The 16,532-nt window shown below is 34.4% G+C and overlaps 2 protein-coding genes across 2 annotated transcripts; one reads left to right on the forward strand and one right to left on the reverse strand.

Moving 5' to 3' along the window:
• The first annotated feature begins 325 nt into the window (after positions 1-325).
• Positions 326-3,983, forward strand: LOC136819294 (probable glycine betaine transporter). The gene is made up of 8 exons (XM_067075527.1): positions 326-444; positions 727-980; positions 1,190-1,340; positions 1,610-1,857; positions 2,008-2,181; positions 2,376-2,570; positions 2,712-2,913; positions 3,021-3,983. Exons 1-8 carry the CDS (start codon positions 326-328, stop codon positions 3,901-3,903), a joined length of 2,226 nt encoding a protein of 741 aa, XP_066931628.1. The 3' UTR covers positions 3,904-3,983.
• Positions 3,984-4,021: 38 nt separating this feature from the next.
• On the reverse strand, positions 4,022-16,532 carry LOC136819295 (acetyl-coenzyme A synthetase, cytoplasmic-like). The gene is made up of 15 exons (XM_067075528.1): positions 15,989-16,532; positions 13,238-13,329; positions 10,327-10,430; positions 10,164-10,236; positions 9,530-9,699; positions 9,041-9,231; positions 8,444-8,561; positions 7,948-8,081; positions 7,391-7,523; positions 7,101-7,157; positions 6,882-6,968; positions 6,649-6,757; positions 6,245-6,444; positions 5,918-5,963; positions 4,022-4,612 (listed from the first exon to the last, which is right to left on the reverse strand). The coding sequence occupies exons 1-15, from the start codon at positions 16,354-16,356 to the stop codon at positions 4,416-4,418; spliced, it is 2,079 nt and encodes a 692-aa protein (XP_066931629.1). The 5' UTR covers positions 16,357-16,532; the 3' UTR covers positions 4,022-4,415.

Genomic DNA, 16,532 nt, shown 5'->3' on the forward strand with positions numbered 1-16,532 from the left:
AATTTACGTTATTGAGGTCACATCTCTACTGACAACCTTTTCGAATATTTACATAAAAGAGCCACTAAGAAAGTTTTTCCCATAATGATACTAGTGAAAAGAGAATACTATATTTAGAAATGGAAAATACACACGTTTTTGCCGCGAAAAGCACTAATAAAGAATCTTTTTGTCTGTTGGGTCCCTAATTACCTTTATGGCAAGCCCATGAAAATAGAGAAATGTATTTTACCAGTGAAAAAAAAGGAAATTGGGAGAAAAATAGTTTGAATGTTTCGAAAAGCGTGAAGTTTTTCATTCTTCATTGATGACTTGAAAAGTGAGGATGTCATCTTCAGGAACAGTGGAAAGAGAAATGAGAGACTCCTTGTTTCAAAATGATGAGAGTCAGTTAGAAGAAGGTGAAGATGTCAGCGAAAACGGTGAAGATTGTTTTCAAGACAGGTGATCAAAAGTTTGTAGTTGTTTTCCTTTGCCTCTTGTATTCTTTCAATTGTTATACACACCCCTGTCTCAGTTTTTTCCTCCAGGAAACATACTCACATTCAAAAACACCAACAAAAAACCATGACTTCTGTTTTTCAATAGTTGTACAAAGCTTTAAAAACAACAATTTTTTACCCAATACGTCACTTACAACCAATCAGCTGTTGTATTTTTAATGGAAGGAGACATTTTAGGGGTGTATATATCCTGAATGGAAATAACTTACTGTATTCTTTTCAGATGTTTTCATACTAAGGGATGTTTTGGTCCACTGAAATATTATTTCAACCCCATCACATCAATATGCTCCGCCCTTATTATTTGGGCGTTTGTGGCGTGGTGTATTCAATCGCCTGATGGGTCACAAGAAGTAACGACCAGATGGAAGAGTTGGATTACCAAACACTGGACATGGTTGTACATTGGTACACAAGATGTGTGGGCTGTCTTCATCATTTGTGTTTACTTCTCCAAATATTCTAACATGAAATTAGGTATGGAACCCGGTATGGAATTAGACAGTTATTTTTCTTGACTGCCTCGCAATAGATATCGTGATGGAATGTATCCTTTTTTAAACTCAAGATAAAAAGAGAAACCAATTTTATTACAACACATACTTCAAAGCAGCTACTTTCAATAAGGACAAGCTTTCCACTGGAGGAAGAATCCACAAAATAGAAATATGATGTTATTATTTCAGGGAAGGATGATGAAAAACCAGAATTTTCGAACGGAGCCTACTTCACCATGTTATTTGCAGCAGGAGTTGGTATTGGATTGTTTTACTTCGGTGTCGCTGAACCCATCTTTCACCTACAACCTGGACAGTATGGAAATCGATTCTGGAACAGGTAAAATCGACGGTTGAATTAATTTAAGTATCACCTTTCAGTTGTTATGCTTCAAGGTTTTATCCATTGCATGCCTCCAAATACAAAACAAAAAATATTCCTTCTAAGATATATGAAGGACTTTTTAGATATAACTAATTTAAACGCTAGGAAAGATCTAGCAGTAACAATTAGTAACGGAAAGTTAGCTTGTATCCCGAGGATATTCCAGCTACGGACGAGAGTGGACTCAGAATCATAAGGAAAATGTGTTTTTATCCTACTGACAGGTACACAGACAATCAGCAAGCACAAGATGCCATCAACGTGACCTTCTACCACTGGGGTATCCACGCATGGGTGGTCTACGTTTTGATCGGTTTATTGCTCTCCTTCTTATCCTATCGTCGCTCTCTACCCATGACAATGCGCATGGTCTTCTTCCCGCTGATTGGTGAAAGGGTTTATGGTATTCTTGGCGATTTGGTAGATATTTTGTCCATTATTTGTACCATGTTCGGCGTGTGCACTAGTTTAGGTAGGAATGCCAATTATCGTCATGTTTTTGTTTGTAATCGTTACGACATTCCATGGTATTCGACTCGAATTCCAAGTCCATTCGCTCATAGCATTTATACTTGATATATATTTTGAGAGAATTTATTAATGTCTGGAACTCTGTTGACAGGACTGGGTGTTGTCCAGCTGAACAATGGTTTAAGTCGTGTCATTCCATCAATCGAGATATCGGAAACAAACCAAGTCATCTTGATCTGGTGTATCACATCTATTGCAACTTTATCTGTGGTTAGTGGGCTGAAGTTTGGCATACGGACGCTCTCTGAAACATGCTTTGGTGTTGGTGAGTATAGAGAATTTCCCCAGGAGTACTTCAGTAAGTGGTCTTGAGAAAGTTGTACAAAGGCCAGGCCTAAAGTTAGATATCATCTTCATTAGAATACTCTCAAGGGGAATTCCTGTTTTGCACCCGAGAGTAAAGATACTGTTACAATGTCTACAAATAACTGCTCTAGAAAATGCTATTTCTTTCCATAGGTTGCCTGCTACTTCTAATTGTTTACTTGGCTGACGATACAGTGTTTTTGACCAATTTGTTCGTGCAGTCATGCGGATATTATTTGCAATGGATTGTACAGATAGGTTTCCATACTGATGCTTTTGCCATGAGAAATGATGCACCAGATGGCAAGGAAAACCCTCAGTGGATGGATTCGTGGACATTGTTCTATTGTGAGTCATAGTATAAAGAAACCTTGTGGATTTCCAAGTTAGTGATAGCACGAGATTCAAACTTTTAAAGTAATAAGTTTATAATCTAAAGCTCAGCTTAAAAGAATTACCATAAAGAGATATCAACATTTTCTTTGACAGGGGGTTGGTGGATTAGTTGGGCACCATTCGTAGGGATGTTCATAGCGAAGATCAGTCGTGGTCGCACCATCAAAGAATTCATCTTGTACACGTCAACTCTTCCAGTGATCTATACGTTCTTTTGGTTGAGTGTGTTCGGTGGTGCTGGCATCTCCATGGAACGAAAAGCTCAGAATTTGAACATTACTTGTTCCATGTACAAGTAAGGCTGGTTTTTTTTTCACTAAGGCATGATTGTTGTTCAATATCTAAATCGAATATTATATTATATTATATGTGTTTTATCACAGCTAAAATATTTATTTTCAGTTCAACTCGATATCCGATGTATGGAGCAGAGAATATTTGGAAGACTCATCACGTGCATCGTTTATCGTGTCGCACCTCCTCTCAAATGTGGTTCGATGTGGTGGAACAGTATGAAGGTATTGGAAACCTTCTCTCCATTATTTCAATCATCGGTTTGATCCTTTACTTCATCACCAGTTCTGATAGTGGTTCATTGGTCATTGATTCCCTCTCTGCTAATGGTTATCCTGATCCACCAATTGGGCAACGCATCTTTTGGGCGGTCACTGAGGGTGCTACGGCTACCGCCCTTCTACGCCAAGGTGGTAAAGATGCTTTGAGGGCATTACAAGCGGTCTCTATAGCAGCTGGGTTACCATTTACCATTATTTTGAATTTTGCTTGCATCTCTTTATGGCGAGCGATGAAAATGGAATATGGAGATATCAAAGAAGAAGCGGATGGTTGGAAAAGCAGTTTGTTGACACCCATTGATTCCATAAAAGGTGTCAAGAAGATCATCCTCAATCTTTTCTTCCCTTGGTACACACTCAGTAAAGCTGTTGTCAAGCTAGATTCGTTAAGTTCGAGTGGAAACCGATCGAAATCTAAAGAAAGTTTCATATCATGTGCGAGTCTATGTTTTATGTTCAACGGTTGGATCATCTTACTTGTGTTGGAGTTTTACCTCCAAAACATCAGTTATGTTGGATGGTCGCTGTTCGTGTTCTTTCTGGTACATGCTACTAAAATACGAATTCAAATAAGAGAATTCTATCACTTAGAAGGCACGCTATACGAAGATTTTCTCATCACTTTACTGTACCCTTTCACGTGTGTACAAATCGAAAATCAACTCAAAATATCAAATGACTCAATTGAACTTGGGCAACTGCAGCAATAAAAGAAATGTTTTATGTTTAAATTTGGCTAGGGGTATTTTCAGTATTTTTTCAATTAGGATTTTAAAGTATGATCAAGGGTTTTTGTAAAACGGTACGAAAGGGCAAATTTTGTTAATCTTTATTTACAAATATTTGTTTTTCTTTTGACCTGTGCTAGTAATTATTGGGAATAATGTAAATACAATAAGTTCTTTGTAAATGAATGATGGAGTAACAAATAAAATATAATTACCTACCTACATAGTAGTATTAAATTGAAATATCCCTAAATATATTTGATCCAACCCAAATATCCTAGTTGAATTAAGAAAACTTTCTTCGTAAAAAATCCCCTCGGACTTCTCTGTTTTCCAGAAAAAACAGAATGGTTTTGAGCTGTTGTAAAGCTGGTCAGATACATCAGATTCAAACAATACAATAGAAAAATATAAACTTCCAGGATGCTAAAAAAGATCAGGAGAAAAGTCCAAATTAGATAAATACTCTGCTAAAAAGTTTGTTCATTTCTTTGTTATTGTTGAGGGCGATTGGTGAATAATTTATCGACGACAGTTGAATCAGCTAGAGTTGTCGTGTCTCCGATATCCGTTTGTCCGGCTGCAATTTTTCGTAAAATGCGCCTCATTATCTTCCCTGACCGTGTTTTCGGTAGACCGGGTGCTTCGTGAATGACGTCCGGTGTGGCGATTGGCCCTATCCTTGTTCGAACTACAACAAAGTAAAAATCAAATTTTAGTCAAATGTAACTTAAACCCGATGAAGCTTGGATAAAAGCTTGCGGACTTGAAACGTACGATTTCACAGTTCTCATTCAAATTTTATCAGGATATTTAATTCCTAATAATTATATGTCATTGAAATACCTTTCTATGAGCCCTCCCCAGCGGTTTTCGTGTTTGTGTAATCGGGAATTTCTTTCTAGAGTGATGGCGTAGTTCATTTGTTTGTGCGATGGCGTTATGAGTAGTAGGGCAAAAATTTTTCGCTATTTTTGCGTTTGCAAGTTTTTTTGATTTTCATGATGCATGATGGGGAAAAAATTGCGTGATGGCGTGATAAAAGGTACCGCTGGGTGCTTAATCTATGGCCTCCATATATGAGGTACTCCCGGTAGTATTACAGCTCAAAAATAAAATCAAGAAAATGTTTATAATATATATATAGTGAAGATATGTAATATCTATCATTTTAGAAAAAGAAAAGTATTGATATATAAATAACTCAAACTGATAAAAACGAAAAAAGTTAAGAATATTTTTGTTAATTGTGTGTATTTACGATTTTTTTGGTATTTTTTATTTTTTAATCATTCCGAAACAGAGGGTAATTTAGCAAAAAGTTAAAGGGAATTTAAATAGTGGTATGTGAAAGAAAAACCTAATCCAAATAAAGATAGAAGAAAAGTAATAGTGGAGAAACAATGAATTGCAAAAAAAAAAACTTTTATGATAAACACACTTCCGTAAGTTCATCAAAATACATACAAAATGGGGACAAATACAAAAGCAAACACATCAAATAAAAAAAAAAAAAAGAAGAAGATACATAAACAAAACCCGAAGTCCCAGACTTGTGACTGGCATAGTGACTTTCCACGTGTTTAAGGGCCCACACTCAGTCGCCTTCGGAAAACATAGTAGAAAAAGGAACTGGCCAGCAGCTTCCAAATAAACAACAGACAACAAACAGACACTACAACAAAATACATTACAAAAGGGCAGAAAGACACACTGTACCAACCATCCCTAGTACACTACAGGTGAAACAAACACCCGCAACAAACACAATCTTACATAAAAACAGAAAAAATCCCACAAAAACTGAAAAGAATAGAATCGTAAGTTGGCCGAGAACCCGGTTCAGCGTGCCGCGACGGGAGGACTGCACAGGGCAAAGAAAAGTAGGAAATGAATACCTCCGATGCTAATGCTAATTATATATATACATATGCTAATTATATATATATAATGCTAATTATATATAATTATATATATACAGGAAAAAATGAAGTACCTTTTTGTTTTAATTCGGAAACCAAGGCATCACAAAATCTGATACCCTAAAATGTTTAAAATAAATAAATTAAGCAATACAGTTACAGTGGTCAAAAGGGAAACGGAAATACTTCAGATGTGGCGTGACGAAGATGAGTGGTTATACTGTGATATAATAAATACACTACAATCTCTAATTAAATGAATGACAGAAAGTTTATCCATCTCTGTCCTATTAAGCTTCTCTTAAATTCCCTTTAAAAAGGGTAATCAAAGACTCGCTCAATGATCAAACGTTAAAGTCAAATAAGTTATCACAACAAAAAGATATTACATGTCAACTTACATTCTTAGGTGTGACGAAACAATAGATACCAGTCCCTTTGACGGGATGTGGGTAGCCAACAACTGCTGCTTCAGAGATAGAAGAATGTTCGACAATAGCACTTTCAACTTGTGCTGTACTTAGCAGATGACCAGAAACATTCATCAGATCATCAATACGTCCAGTAATCCAGTAATAACCATCTTTGTCACGATAAGCACCTTGAAAGCAACATTAAATTGAATGAATTCATCGACTCAACACTTTTTTCATAGCTGTATATTAGGTTTCTATAATCATTGAAGTTATACAACTAATATCTATCTTAACTTCTGAGGAGTAGTAAAAGAAACACGAGAAAGAACATAGGAACAGTAAACAGTAAAACACATCGATCGAAAAAGTGAAAGAGAATCAAATCATACCATCTCCAGCGCAATAATACCCAGGGAATCGTTCAAAATATGCTGCTTGGTATCTTGAGTGATTGCCATATAATGTTCTCATGAGTCCTGGCCATGGTTGCTTAAAAACCTGAAAATGAAAGAGTAATATGAGTTAACAAGGTCCTCGCTAAAATGTAAAAACACGCTTATTCCATGGTAAATGTCTCCCACAAAGAATATTCGATACAAACAAAAATGTATAGAAAACATACCAAATATCCTTGGTCAACTTCAACACCTTCTTTTTCTTTGCCATCTTCATCCATGATGACAGGCACAGCTCCGAAGAAAGGAAAGCTCTAGAAGGAATTCGTAATCAAATTCATATGACATCATAATTTCACATTTTCATTACACATCAGATACAGACAAAAGACAGATAATCAACTAAACTTTCACGATGTGTAAAACATAAAAGTCAAGAAACTTACGGCTGATCCAGGCTTCATCATCGTTGCTCCTGGCATTCCTCCAATAACATGTCCACCCTACAAGTAATTATTACTGATTAAGAAATTTTGATTTAAATACCACCACACTAAATCTATCACTCACTGAGAGCATTTGAGATTAAATTGGTGTTCTCGAAAAGGACTGGTTTAATTCTACAAATTGACTTACGGTCTGAGCAGACCTTAAAACGTGTAATTGTGTATAGGCGTGGAAATCGAAACAGCGGGATCTGATATTATTAAGATTGAAGAATTCATAAAAGGCTTACAGTTTCAGTTTGCCAGAAAGTGTCAACGATAGAACACCTTTCTTCTCCAACGATCTTATAATACCACAACCAAGCCTCTGGGTTGATCGGCTCACCAACAGTGCCAAGAACTTTCAAACTTGATCGGTCATATCTTAAGAAAAAGAAAGCGTCATTTGAAATCTTGTTTTCAAATAATTCTTTTTTAAAGAACTAAGTGAATGGTGAATGACTATGACTAAAAACTACACGCTGTTATAAAAGAATAATTTCATTAGGTCACGAGGCTCAATTTCGGAACAAATTAAGCAAACCATTTTAGAAATGGCTAAGAAGATACTGAATTAAAGCCCCTTTTAAAAAAGCCAATAAAAAGTATAGATAAGAACAACTTAAGAATATCTTAATCCTGAAAACAACAAAAAAGGCAAACTTAGATAAATTTTACTGATACTCATGAAAAAGCGTTTAAATCATTGTCAGGAAGCACAGATGGGAGTTAAAATAACGTACTGTAAGATCCTTCAACATTTCAAAAGAGGAAAACTGATTAGAAGATGAAACGATTTATGACTTACTTTTTGACAAAGTCATCACTAAATTTCATTAACATTCGAATTGCAGTTGGTGCTGTATAGAACTTAGAGACTTTGTATTTTTCAACAACGGCCCACATACGACCAGCATCAGGGTAGAGCGGAGTTCCTTCAAACTATAAAGTAGGTTTTGATAATTGAAAATTCATATTTCCCTCTAATTCTTCTAGCGAACTACTCTTTTAATTATATCTATAGTGGGAAGAGTAAGAATCACAAGGTCAATGCGAGCAATGGTGCAATGACGTTCTTAACCACCACGGTCTACATGCGAAAATTGTGGTTAAGAAGCAGAAATAACTACTTGAAGAACAGTCTTCAAGTCAAAACAGAACATCAATTTTATACTAAACTTATGCCCAGATTCTGTGAATTTAGCCGAATTTTAATACCGGAAAGCGATCTTTTAAAGCGAACTTTGACAAAGTGTAACAACTGTGAATAATAACTAAGAACTTTGAATGAATCGCAAATCTACCATAACACTAGTCGCAGCATTGGCCATGGGTCCATAGACAATATAAGAATGTCCAGTGATCCATCCGATATCAGCTGTACACCAGTATACCTCTCCTTCGTGATAGTCAAAGGAATATCTGAAATAAAGTGAAAGAATTTTGAATTCTGAGATAGATCATTAAAATCATAATAAAGATAATTTTTGAAAATAGAGACGAAAAACAAACGAATCACAATAAATAATTCACAATAGACTCGAGTGTACTTTGACTAAACTGTTCCTTTCTGATAATTTATGGTGGTGGAGTGTAGTAGTTTTAGTAGACTAGAATGCCAAAGAATTTTCCACTTTTATTTTAAAATTTTTCATGGAAAAACAAAAGGTATTCAGAAATCCAATTTAAAAATTCAACAAACTACAATAAAAATACAAAAATACACTCCTATTTTGAAATGAGTTTGTCAATTCATCATGATTATCTGTTTTCTCCAATAAGAGACTAAATCTGGGTTTATGGATTTTTACATGCTCAAGCAAATGCAAAAATTGAAGGCTCCCGTTTAACACCAGGCCACTTATTCAGTCTATAAAAACGTAGCACTTATCCCTACTTACTTGAATGTTGTAGCAGCGTAAAGCATATATCCTGCAGTTGTGTGTAAAACGCCTTTTGGTTTACCAGTGGAGCCACTGGTGTAAAGAATAAACAAAGGATCCTCTGCATCCATCCATTCACATTGACAATCATTGCTTGCTCCAGTCATCAGGTCATGCCACCAAAGATCAACATCTTCATTCCATGAAACCTTGACAGTAATAAAAATGAAAATGAAAAAATAACTGTCCATTTCCTTTGAATACGCATGGTTTTGAGTAATACATTGAAATTTGCAAAACTTTAGAAAGATCAACGTGATGGGCTAATAATACTAATAGAAAAAAAATACAAAGAATTTCAAAAACTCCTAAGTGCCTTATAAATTCCTCCTTGGTTTTTAAATTTCGATAAACCTCCTAGACCCCGTGTATGTATATCACTTTTATTCAAATAGACTCGACAGATAAGTTTATTTCACAAAAAAAAAAGAAGTTGAAGTCACATACGGATGTTTTTGCTTTCTTTTGTTTTGGTGAGTGAGTGCCATCGCCCTCGGCTGATGAATTCTTTACAACGATGCACATTTTGATATCCACTCCATCTTCTCCACACTCTTTCAAAGCATTATCTGCTACTGTTTTCAAATCGATAGATTTATCTCCACGAACACTGTAGTCTAAAAGACAGTTACAAACTTAGGCTTGCTCAACTTTCAAATTTTCATTCCTTGCCTTGTTTGTTTTCTATTGATCTTTCCCAGCTATAATTACTGAGAGCTGAGAGACCGAAACCGAATGCCAGCATAAAATTCATTCCCTTCAACACTGCATTTTAACGTCATTGGATTATATAACAAAAGCAAACAAGAAGCCGAAGCGAAACGAAGGCCCAGTGACATAGCAATTAATTATTAATTATCTGTACTGATTGCTACAAGGCGCCGTTTCTTCCAAAACGAACTTGAATTGACGAAGCGCTGCTTCTTTAAGAACGGACGGAAAACGAGATGCTAATGAAAGACCCGATTCAGGCCCACCCATATTCAGCTCATGCGTTTTCTTTGCAATCATTCTTTTACCCTTTATTAAAGTGTAAAATAACTTAACTACAATGAAATGATGACAAAGAAACAATGTATACCTGCAGTAATTAATAAGCTACAATCTCCATCTTTCAAGCGCTCAGCAAGGGAATCAGCAGAGAAGCCTGCAAACTAGGAAAAGAAAAGTGAATGAAAGTTATGCAAACACTTGAGTCTGCGTTTTCTAATCATAGTAAAGCAGATTGACCAATAATAACTTACAACAATGGAGTGAATGATACCAATCCTAGCACATGCCAGCATTGCTACCACTAGCTCAATGATCATGGGCATGTAAAGTGCAACCCGATCTCCTTTCTTCAGACCTAGAAATAGCAGAGAAAAGTTTTATTTGACTGAATCATGTCAAACTACTGTCATAAAATTTGATGAAACTCAAGAAAGCTTATGCTGTGATGCGAATCTCATTTTTGGAACATGAAAGTTTATTTTTGAATGTTAGGCGAGATCAATTCAATTTGTTGTTCTACGGGCAGATCGTTAGCAAATTATGAGTCGGTCGGTCGGTCGGTAAAATAACAAGTGATACTTTTATGGACCTACCTGGTTATGCATTTAACACATGTGAGCGTGACCATTAAACAATCATTCAGAACACAAATAGTGACGATCTATCAAAATTAGTCGTTTGTTTCTTATAAAAAAAAACGTTTAGAAACCAAAATTTCATGCTCTTGAAATATTCTTTCATATTCAAGACTTTGTGAGCAAAAAAAACATCTATCTCATCAAAAAATTGAGTAATTTGGCTAAGAACATTGATGTATGCTTATTAATAGTGATTCTTATAGATGAACATGCATTTTTTGAGCCAAAAAATTTTTTTTGAAAAAATCTGCTTGAGCCATCTTTTACCTATGATGGCACCCTACTTTCATGCAAAAAATCAGAAAAAGTTAATAATCCAACTTTTCACAAAGACCAAAAAACCCGTTTTTTAGCCGTTTTTTGGCCCAAATTTGCCCCCAATTTATTTTTTCGAAAGTCGGGCTCCGTCACATTCGAGGGTTTATAGTTATGCATCTTTGTGCAAAAAATCATAAAGAATCAAAGAGCCAATCTCGAGAAAAGCTAATACCTAAGTAATTGATAATGTGCTTATAAATAAATATCGAATTTGGCCAGTTTTTCTATAAAAACACGCCAAGAAACCAAAATTTCATGTCTAAACACACACATTCTTTAAAAGTAAACCCTCATGAGCAAAAAAAACATCTATCTCATAAAGAAATTGAGTAATTTAACTATGAACATTGATGTATGCTTAATAATAGTGATTCTTATAGATAAACATGCGTTTTTTGGGCCAACAAATTTTTTTTGAAAAAATCTGCATGAGCCATATTTTACATATGATGGTACCCTACTTTCATGCAAAAAATTAGAAAAAGTTAATGATCCAATTTTTCACAAAGTCCAAAAAAACCGCTTTTTAGCCGTTTTTTGGCCCAAATTTGCCCAAAAATTTTTTTTTTCGAAAATCGGGCTCCGTCACATTTGAGGGTTTATAGTTACATATCTTTGTGCAAAAAATCAGAAAAAACTAATGAGCCAATCACGAGGAAAGCTAATAACGAACGAACGAACGGACGAACGGACAAAGGTTAATTTATAGGACCTCCATCCCACCGGGGTAGGTCCAAAAATAAGATTTTTATTAATTAACTAAGGCAATTCGGCTTTAAGTAATATTTTCAAATAATCTTGGTCGAAAATTCATCATTCATCTTTGATGGAGTTTGTAATAAAATCTTTCGTGCATAGAATTCATGATTATAGATTATTTTCAACTTTTTTTAAGTCTAAATTTTTTAAATGACTAGTATTACAAATTTGTGGCATAGGAAATTCAATATTATTATTTTTTCGTTTGCAGCAAATGCTGGGTCGGTCGCTCCCGTAGAACAACAAATTATATTGGTCTCGCCTTAGTGGTGACACACCAGCCAGGTGATATCATAAAAACAGAAGAATGCCATAACTGATAGGCACTTTTTCTCAAACCATAATATTATTAATTTCCTGGTAGGAAAATCCAGGTAGTGACTGAATTTACAATACAAACCAATTTCGATTTGTGTGATTAAAAAAAACAGCTTTTAAAACATATTTTGATTGAGCAGAGAGAAGCAACTTAATTTCCCAGAACAATGTAGAAAAATCAAATTAAAAATCAAAATGATATTTTGAAAAAAAATTGGGAATCAGGGATTAGAGATTGTTCATACAGTTTGTCTAAAATTAGTTTATGACATATAAAAAAGAATTGAAAAAATGAAATGAAAACCATTTTCACTTTTTAAAGTTCTTCTACTCATCTGGAAACAAGCCTATTATAAGTATGTAATGACTGCTTTTGCCAAAGTCTGTTGCTAAACAAACAGGGGGGGATCCATGTACAAAACAGTGGCATGTATCAGTACTTTGTAGCAAATTTCGATTTTAAACACCCACTCATCCCTATAGTACAAAATGTACAAAATACTATCCAGCAAACTTCCAAAAACACCCCAACACCCCCTATATTTTACAATATACTATCCAGTACTATCCAGCAAACTCCCAAATACACCCAGACATCCCCTGTATAATACAATATACTATCAAGCAAACTGCCAAATATACCCATACACCCCCTTACATAGTACAATATACTATCCAGAAAACTACCAAATATACCCCTACACCCCTTCATAGAATAATAATTTTAAGCCAAAAAAATTGAAACTTTGGGGCAAGTTTTTTATTCTTCCCATAAAAAAATTTTCAAAAAATTTTCTCGAAAATTGACAAAAACAATTGAGAATTAAAAAAAATTTTCGACAAAAATCTAAAATAAATCACAATTTGATTTGATTTTGGCTTTTTAGTACACAAATACTAAGCAGAAAATCCGAAATTTGACCCTGACACCCCCATGTATTGTACACAAGTACTAAACAGCAAAATCTTTTTGAAAACACCCACCCACCCCATGATACATGCCGCTTTTTTGTACATGGACCCCCCCTGAAACAAACAGCATAATATCAGACTAACTGCTCGTGCATTTGCCCTTGGAAAGTTGTTGGGTTACCTATTGTTTACTTAAAGACTGTGACTTTTTACATACCTTTTGATTTTAAAACATTTGAAAATTTGCAAACTTCATCCAATAATTGTTTGTATGTGTAAGTCTTGCAGTTGGCAGGATCATTCCCTTCCCTTAAAAAAGTTCAAAAAAAACAATACCTTGAATTCATCTCAACAAATCAACATCTACTATAATATAAATACTTATTTTTCTTGTCAAAATTGTGTATTATTCTAGTTATTTTGGAACTTATGCTTTAAAAGTTGATTTGACCAAATCTATGCTCTAAAGTCGAGTTTATAGGCATGAAAACCTTGGGGGCTCTGCATTATACAAAGTTGGGCATGCCAAGGTTTTAGACTCCTTCCTTCACTTTTCTTCTGCGAAAAAAGAAATTATTCTGAAAGGTATTTTTTATGCTAACGTAGGCAATACAAAAACAAATTCTTTTTGAATGTGCCCCTATCTTTAACAGGGTGTCTACGAACTTTTTTTTCAGGATTTTTAAGGTTTTCAAGGTTTTTTTGGTCATTTTTAAGTGGGTTTTCAAGGTTTTTTTTGTAATTTTTAAGTGGTTTTTCAAGGTTTTTTGATACTTGTGACAGATAGTCAGAAGACTTTTGTTAGATACTACTAGCAGGCATCGTGAAAAACAAATATTCAAAGGCAAATAGATATAAGAAAACTATATCACAATAATATCTTTTAGACATATGAGCCATACAGGGTGGGCAGAAAAAGTGGTCAGGCAAAAAATCAGTGCAAAATTAGTGAATTAAAAATTCCATTTGTCTTTGGTTAGTTGTGCTTAAAATCTTGTAATGCATTGATAGAACCCCCATCCACTAGGAAGAGAGAACCCCTATGTATTAACCCCCCCTAGGAAATACATTTGAAAATTCAGATCCCCCCTTAGGAAATCCTATAGAAATTTCTCTCCTTTATGCAATGGCTTCGACCAATCAATCAAAAGGTAATTTTATAGAGACGCAGGATATTTTTGTTAAAAAGAAACAATTTTTGTACACAATTTAATGTAGTAACTGGCAACTGGCAACCCATCTCCTAGCAATTTCAAGCTTTCAGCATCCCTTGTCTTGGTTTCATCAAAATATGAAGAACATTATGGAACTGTGAGAGAATGTCATCAGGCAGGAAGAGAAACTTTCAAAGTTTTGGAATTTCAATGGCACTAATTGCAGCACTTAAAGATAAGAGCATTCAAACTCAAAACTAATCTCAACCCATAAGAGTTACTGGTAGAACCTATGATAATCGATAGAAAAAATGTAAAAACCTAGTTCATTGAAAGGCTAGTAGAGGGATGGAGATACCTCAATTCGCAATTCTAGAGAAAAACATAGACTCAGCCACTGCCCTATTGAAAAGATTGTATGATAAAAAGGATGAATAGGAAGAAGTGCTTTTCAAGGTTTTTAACAATTTTTAAAGGTTTTCAAGGTTTTTCCCAGAAAATTGATAGTTTTCAAGGTTTTCAAGGTTCGGTGGTTCATTTTCAAGGTATTCAAGGTTTTCAAGGTCCCGTAGACACCCTGTTTAATAGAGGATGCTGTCCTCACTTTATGAATATGGACATGGTCTGAAACATATTAGGAAATCAATCTTACAAGCTTCCAAAACCTACTTGGATTTAGAAGTATTGCAGTAAATTCTGGATTTTTTGATTTTAAAATAGTTCTGTATATTGTATAGTAAGAGTCACTGAGCCTTAGCGATTTACTATTTGTCCTATTCATCCGTATTTTCAAAGGAAAATATTCTTTTGTATTCAGAGAAAATTCAGTTCCTGTATTTTTGAAGGAAAATGGGTTTATATTATGATATACACGTTTTCTTTTTATAAGAAACTTAACTTAGCTCAAAGCCTGGATATTTCTTATATTTTCAGAGAATTTCAGCCTCAAAATCCCTTTTGTGTAGTAAGAGTCAATGAGCCTTAGTGATTTACTATTTGTCCTGTCCAGAGGCAATTTCCCAAAATATTTCTATTCATCCGTATTTTCAAAGGAAAATATTCTTTTGTATTCAGAGAAAATTCAGTTCCTGTATTTTTGAAGGAAAATGGGTTTTTATTATGATATACACGTTTTTTTTTTTTTAAGAAACTAGTTTTACCAAGCAGCCTCAATGTTTCTTAAGAAATCAGCCTTTTGAGCCTTAAATGTTTCTTACATGTTTCTAAACTTTTTGACATAATCAGCCTATTTTTCATGTTTTGATTGGAAGGTTCTTAAAAAAACGAGTTAAAAAACTTCATTTTCTCATTTTCAGCCTCAGTATGTTTCTTAGATGTTTCTTAGTTTTTAGGCATTCTGAGCCTCATGTTTCTTAAAAGTGTGTTTCTTAAAAAAAAAAACGTGTACACGTTTTCTTTTTATAAGAAACTTAACTTAGCTAAAAGCCTGGATATTACTTATTTTTTCAGAGAATTTCAGCCTCAAAATCCCTTTTGTATAGTAAGAGTCAAAGAGCCTTAGTGATTTACTATTTGTCCTGTCCAGAGGCAATTTCCCAAAATATTTCTATTCATCCGTATTCTCAAAGGAAAATATTCTTTTGTATTCAGAAAAAATTCAGTTTTTGTATTTTGGAAGGAAAATGGGTTTTTATTATAATATATTGTAATACATACGTTTTCTTTTTGTAATATAAGAAGCTTAACTTAGCTTAAAGCCTGGATATTCCTTATTTTTCAGATAATCTCAGCCTCAGAATCCCTTAATATAAATAAGCTTTTACTGCCTTTTCTGAATATTTTAGATGTCTTACCAGTAAAATGCAATCTTATCTGGAGTTTCTTGAGCAACTCTGTCAAGAACATTGTAGCAAATATTTGTTTTTCCACCCTCCATGAACTTGATAAAAATGTCACCCTTTCGCACATCAAAATTGTACTCCATAAATTTTCCACTCCATTTCTCTTTCCAGTAAAATTGATTGGCTATTTTCGTCCAAAATGACTCTGGATCTTCCACTGATTGTTTATGCATTTGATTGTATTGATCCATTGATTTCACATGTCCATCAAGGAAAACTTCTGCTTTAACATCAAATGTGAGATTATCACCCAGCAATTCAGTAAAAGATTTGTTTCTCTTCATTGAAGCTGTATTTTCTGTATGCCCATTGCTAGCCATTTTACTTTTTGCAGATATAATACCCTGAATGGGTAAATTGGGGTTATCAATAGCGTCTAAATGTCTAAACAACAAAAACAACAACAACAAAACTCGCAAGTAAAAAATGTGCCGCAAAACTTCTAAAGGGATTCATGAAAAAATAACCCAGCGCTTTTTAATGAAATTAACATTTT

The sequence above is a fragment of the Clytia hemisphaerica genome, unplaced genomic scaffold, assembly GCF_902728285.1.
Source record: "Clytia hemisphaerica strain Z4C2 unplaced genomic scaffold, Clytia hemisphaerica genome assembly, whole genome shotgun sequence".
In the NCBI taxonomy this organism is placed as follows: Eukaryota; Metazoa; Cnidaria; class Hydrozoa; order Leptothecata; family Clytiidae; genus Clytia; species Clytia hemisphaerica.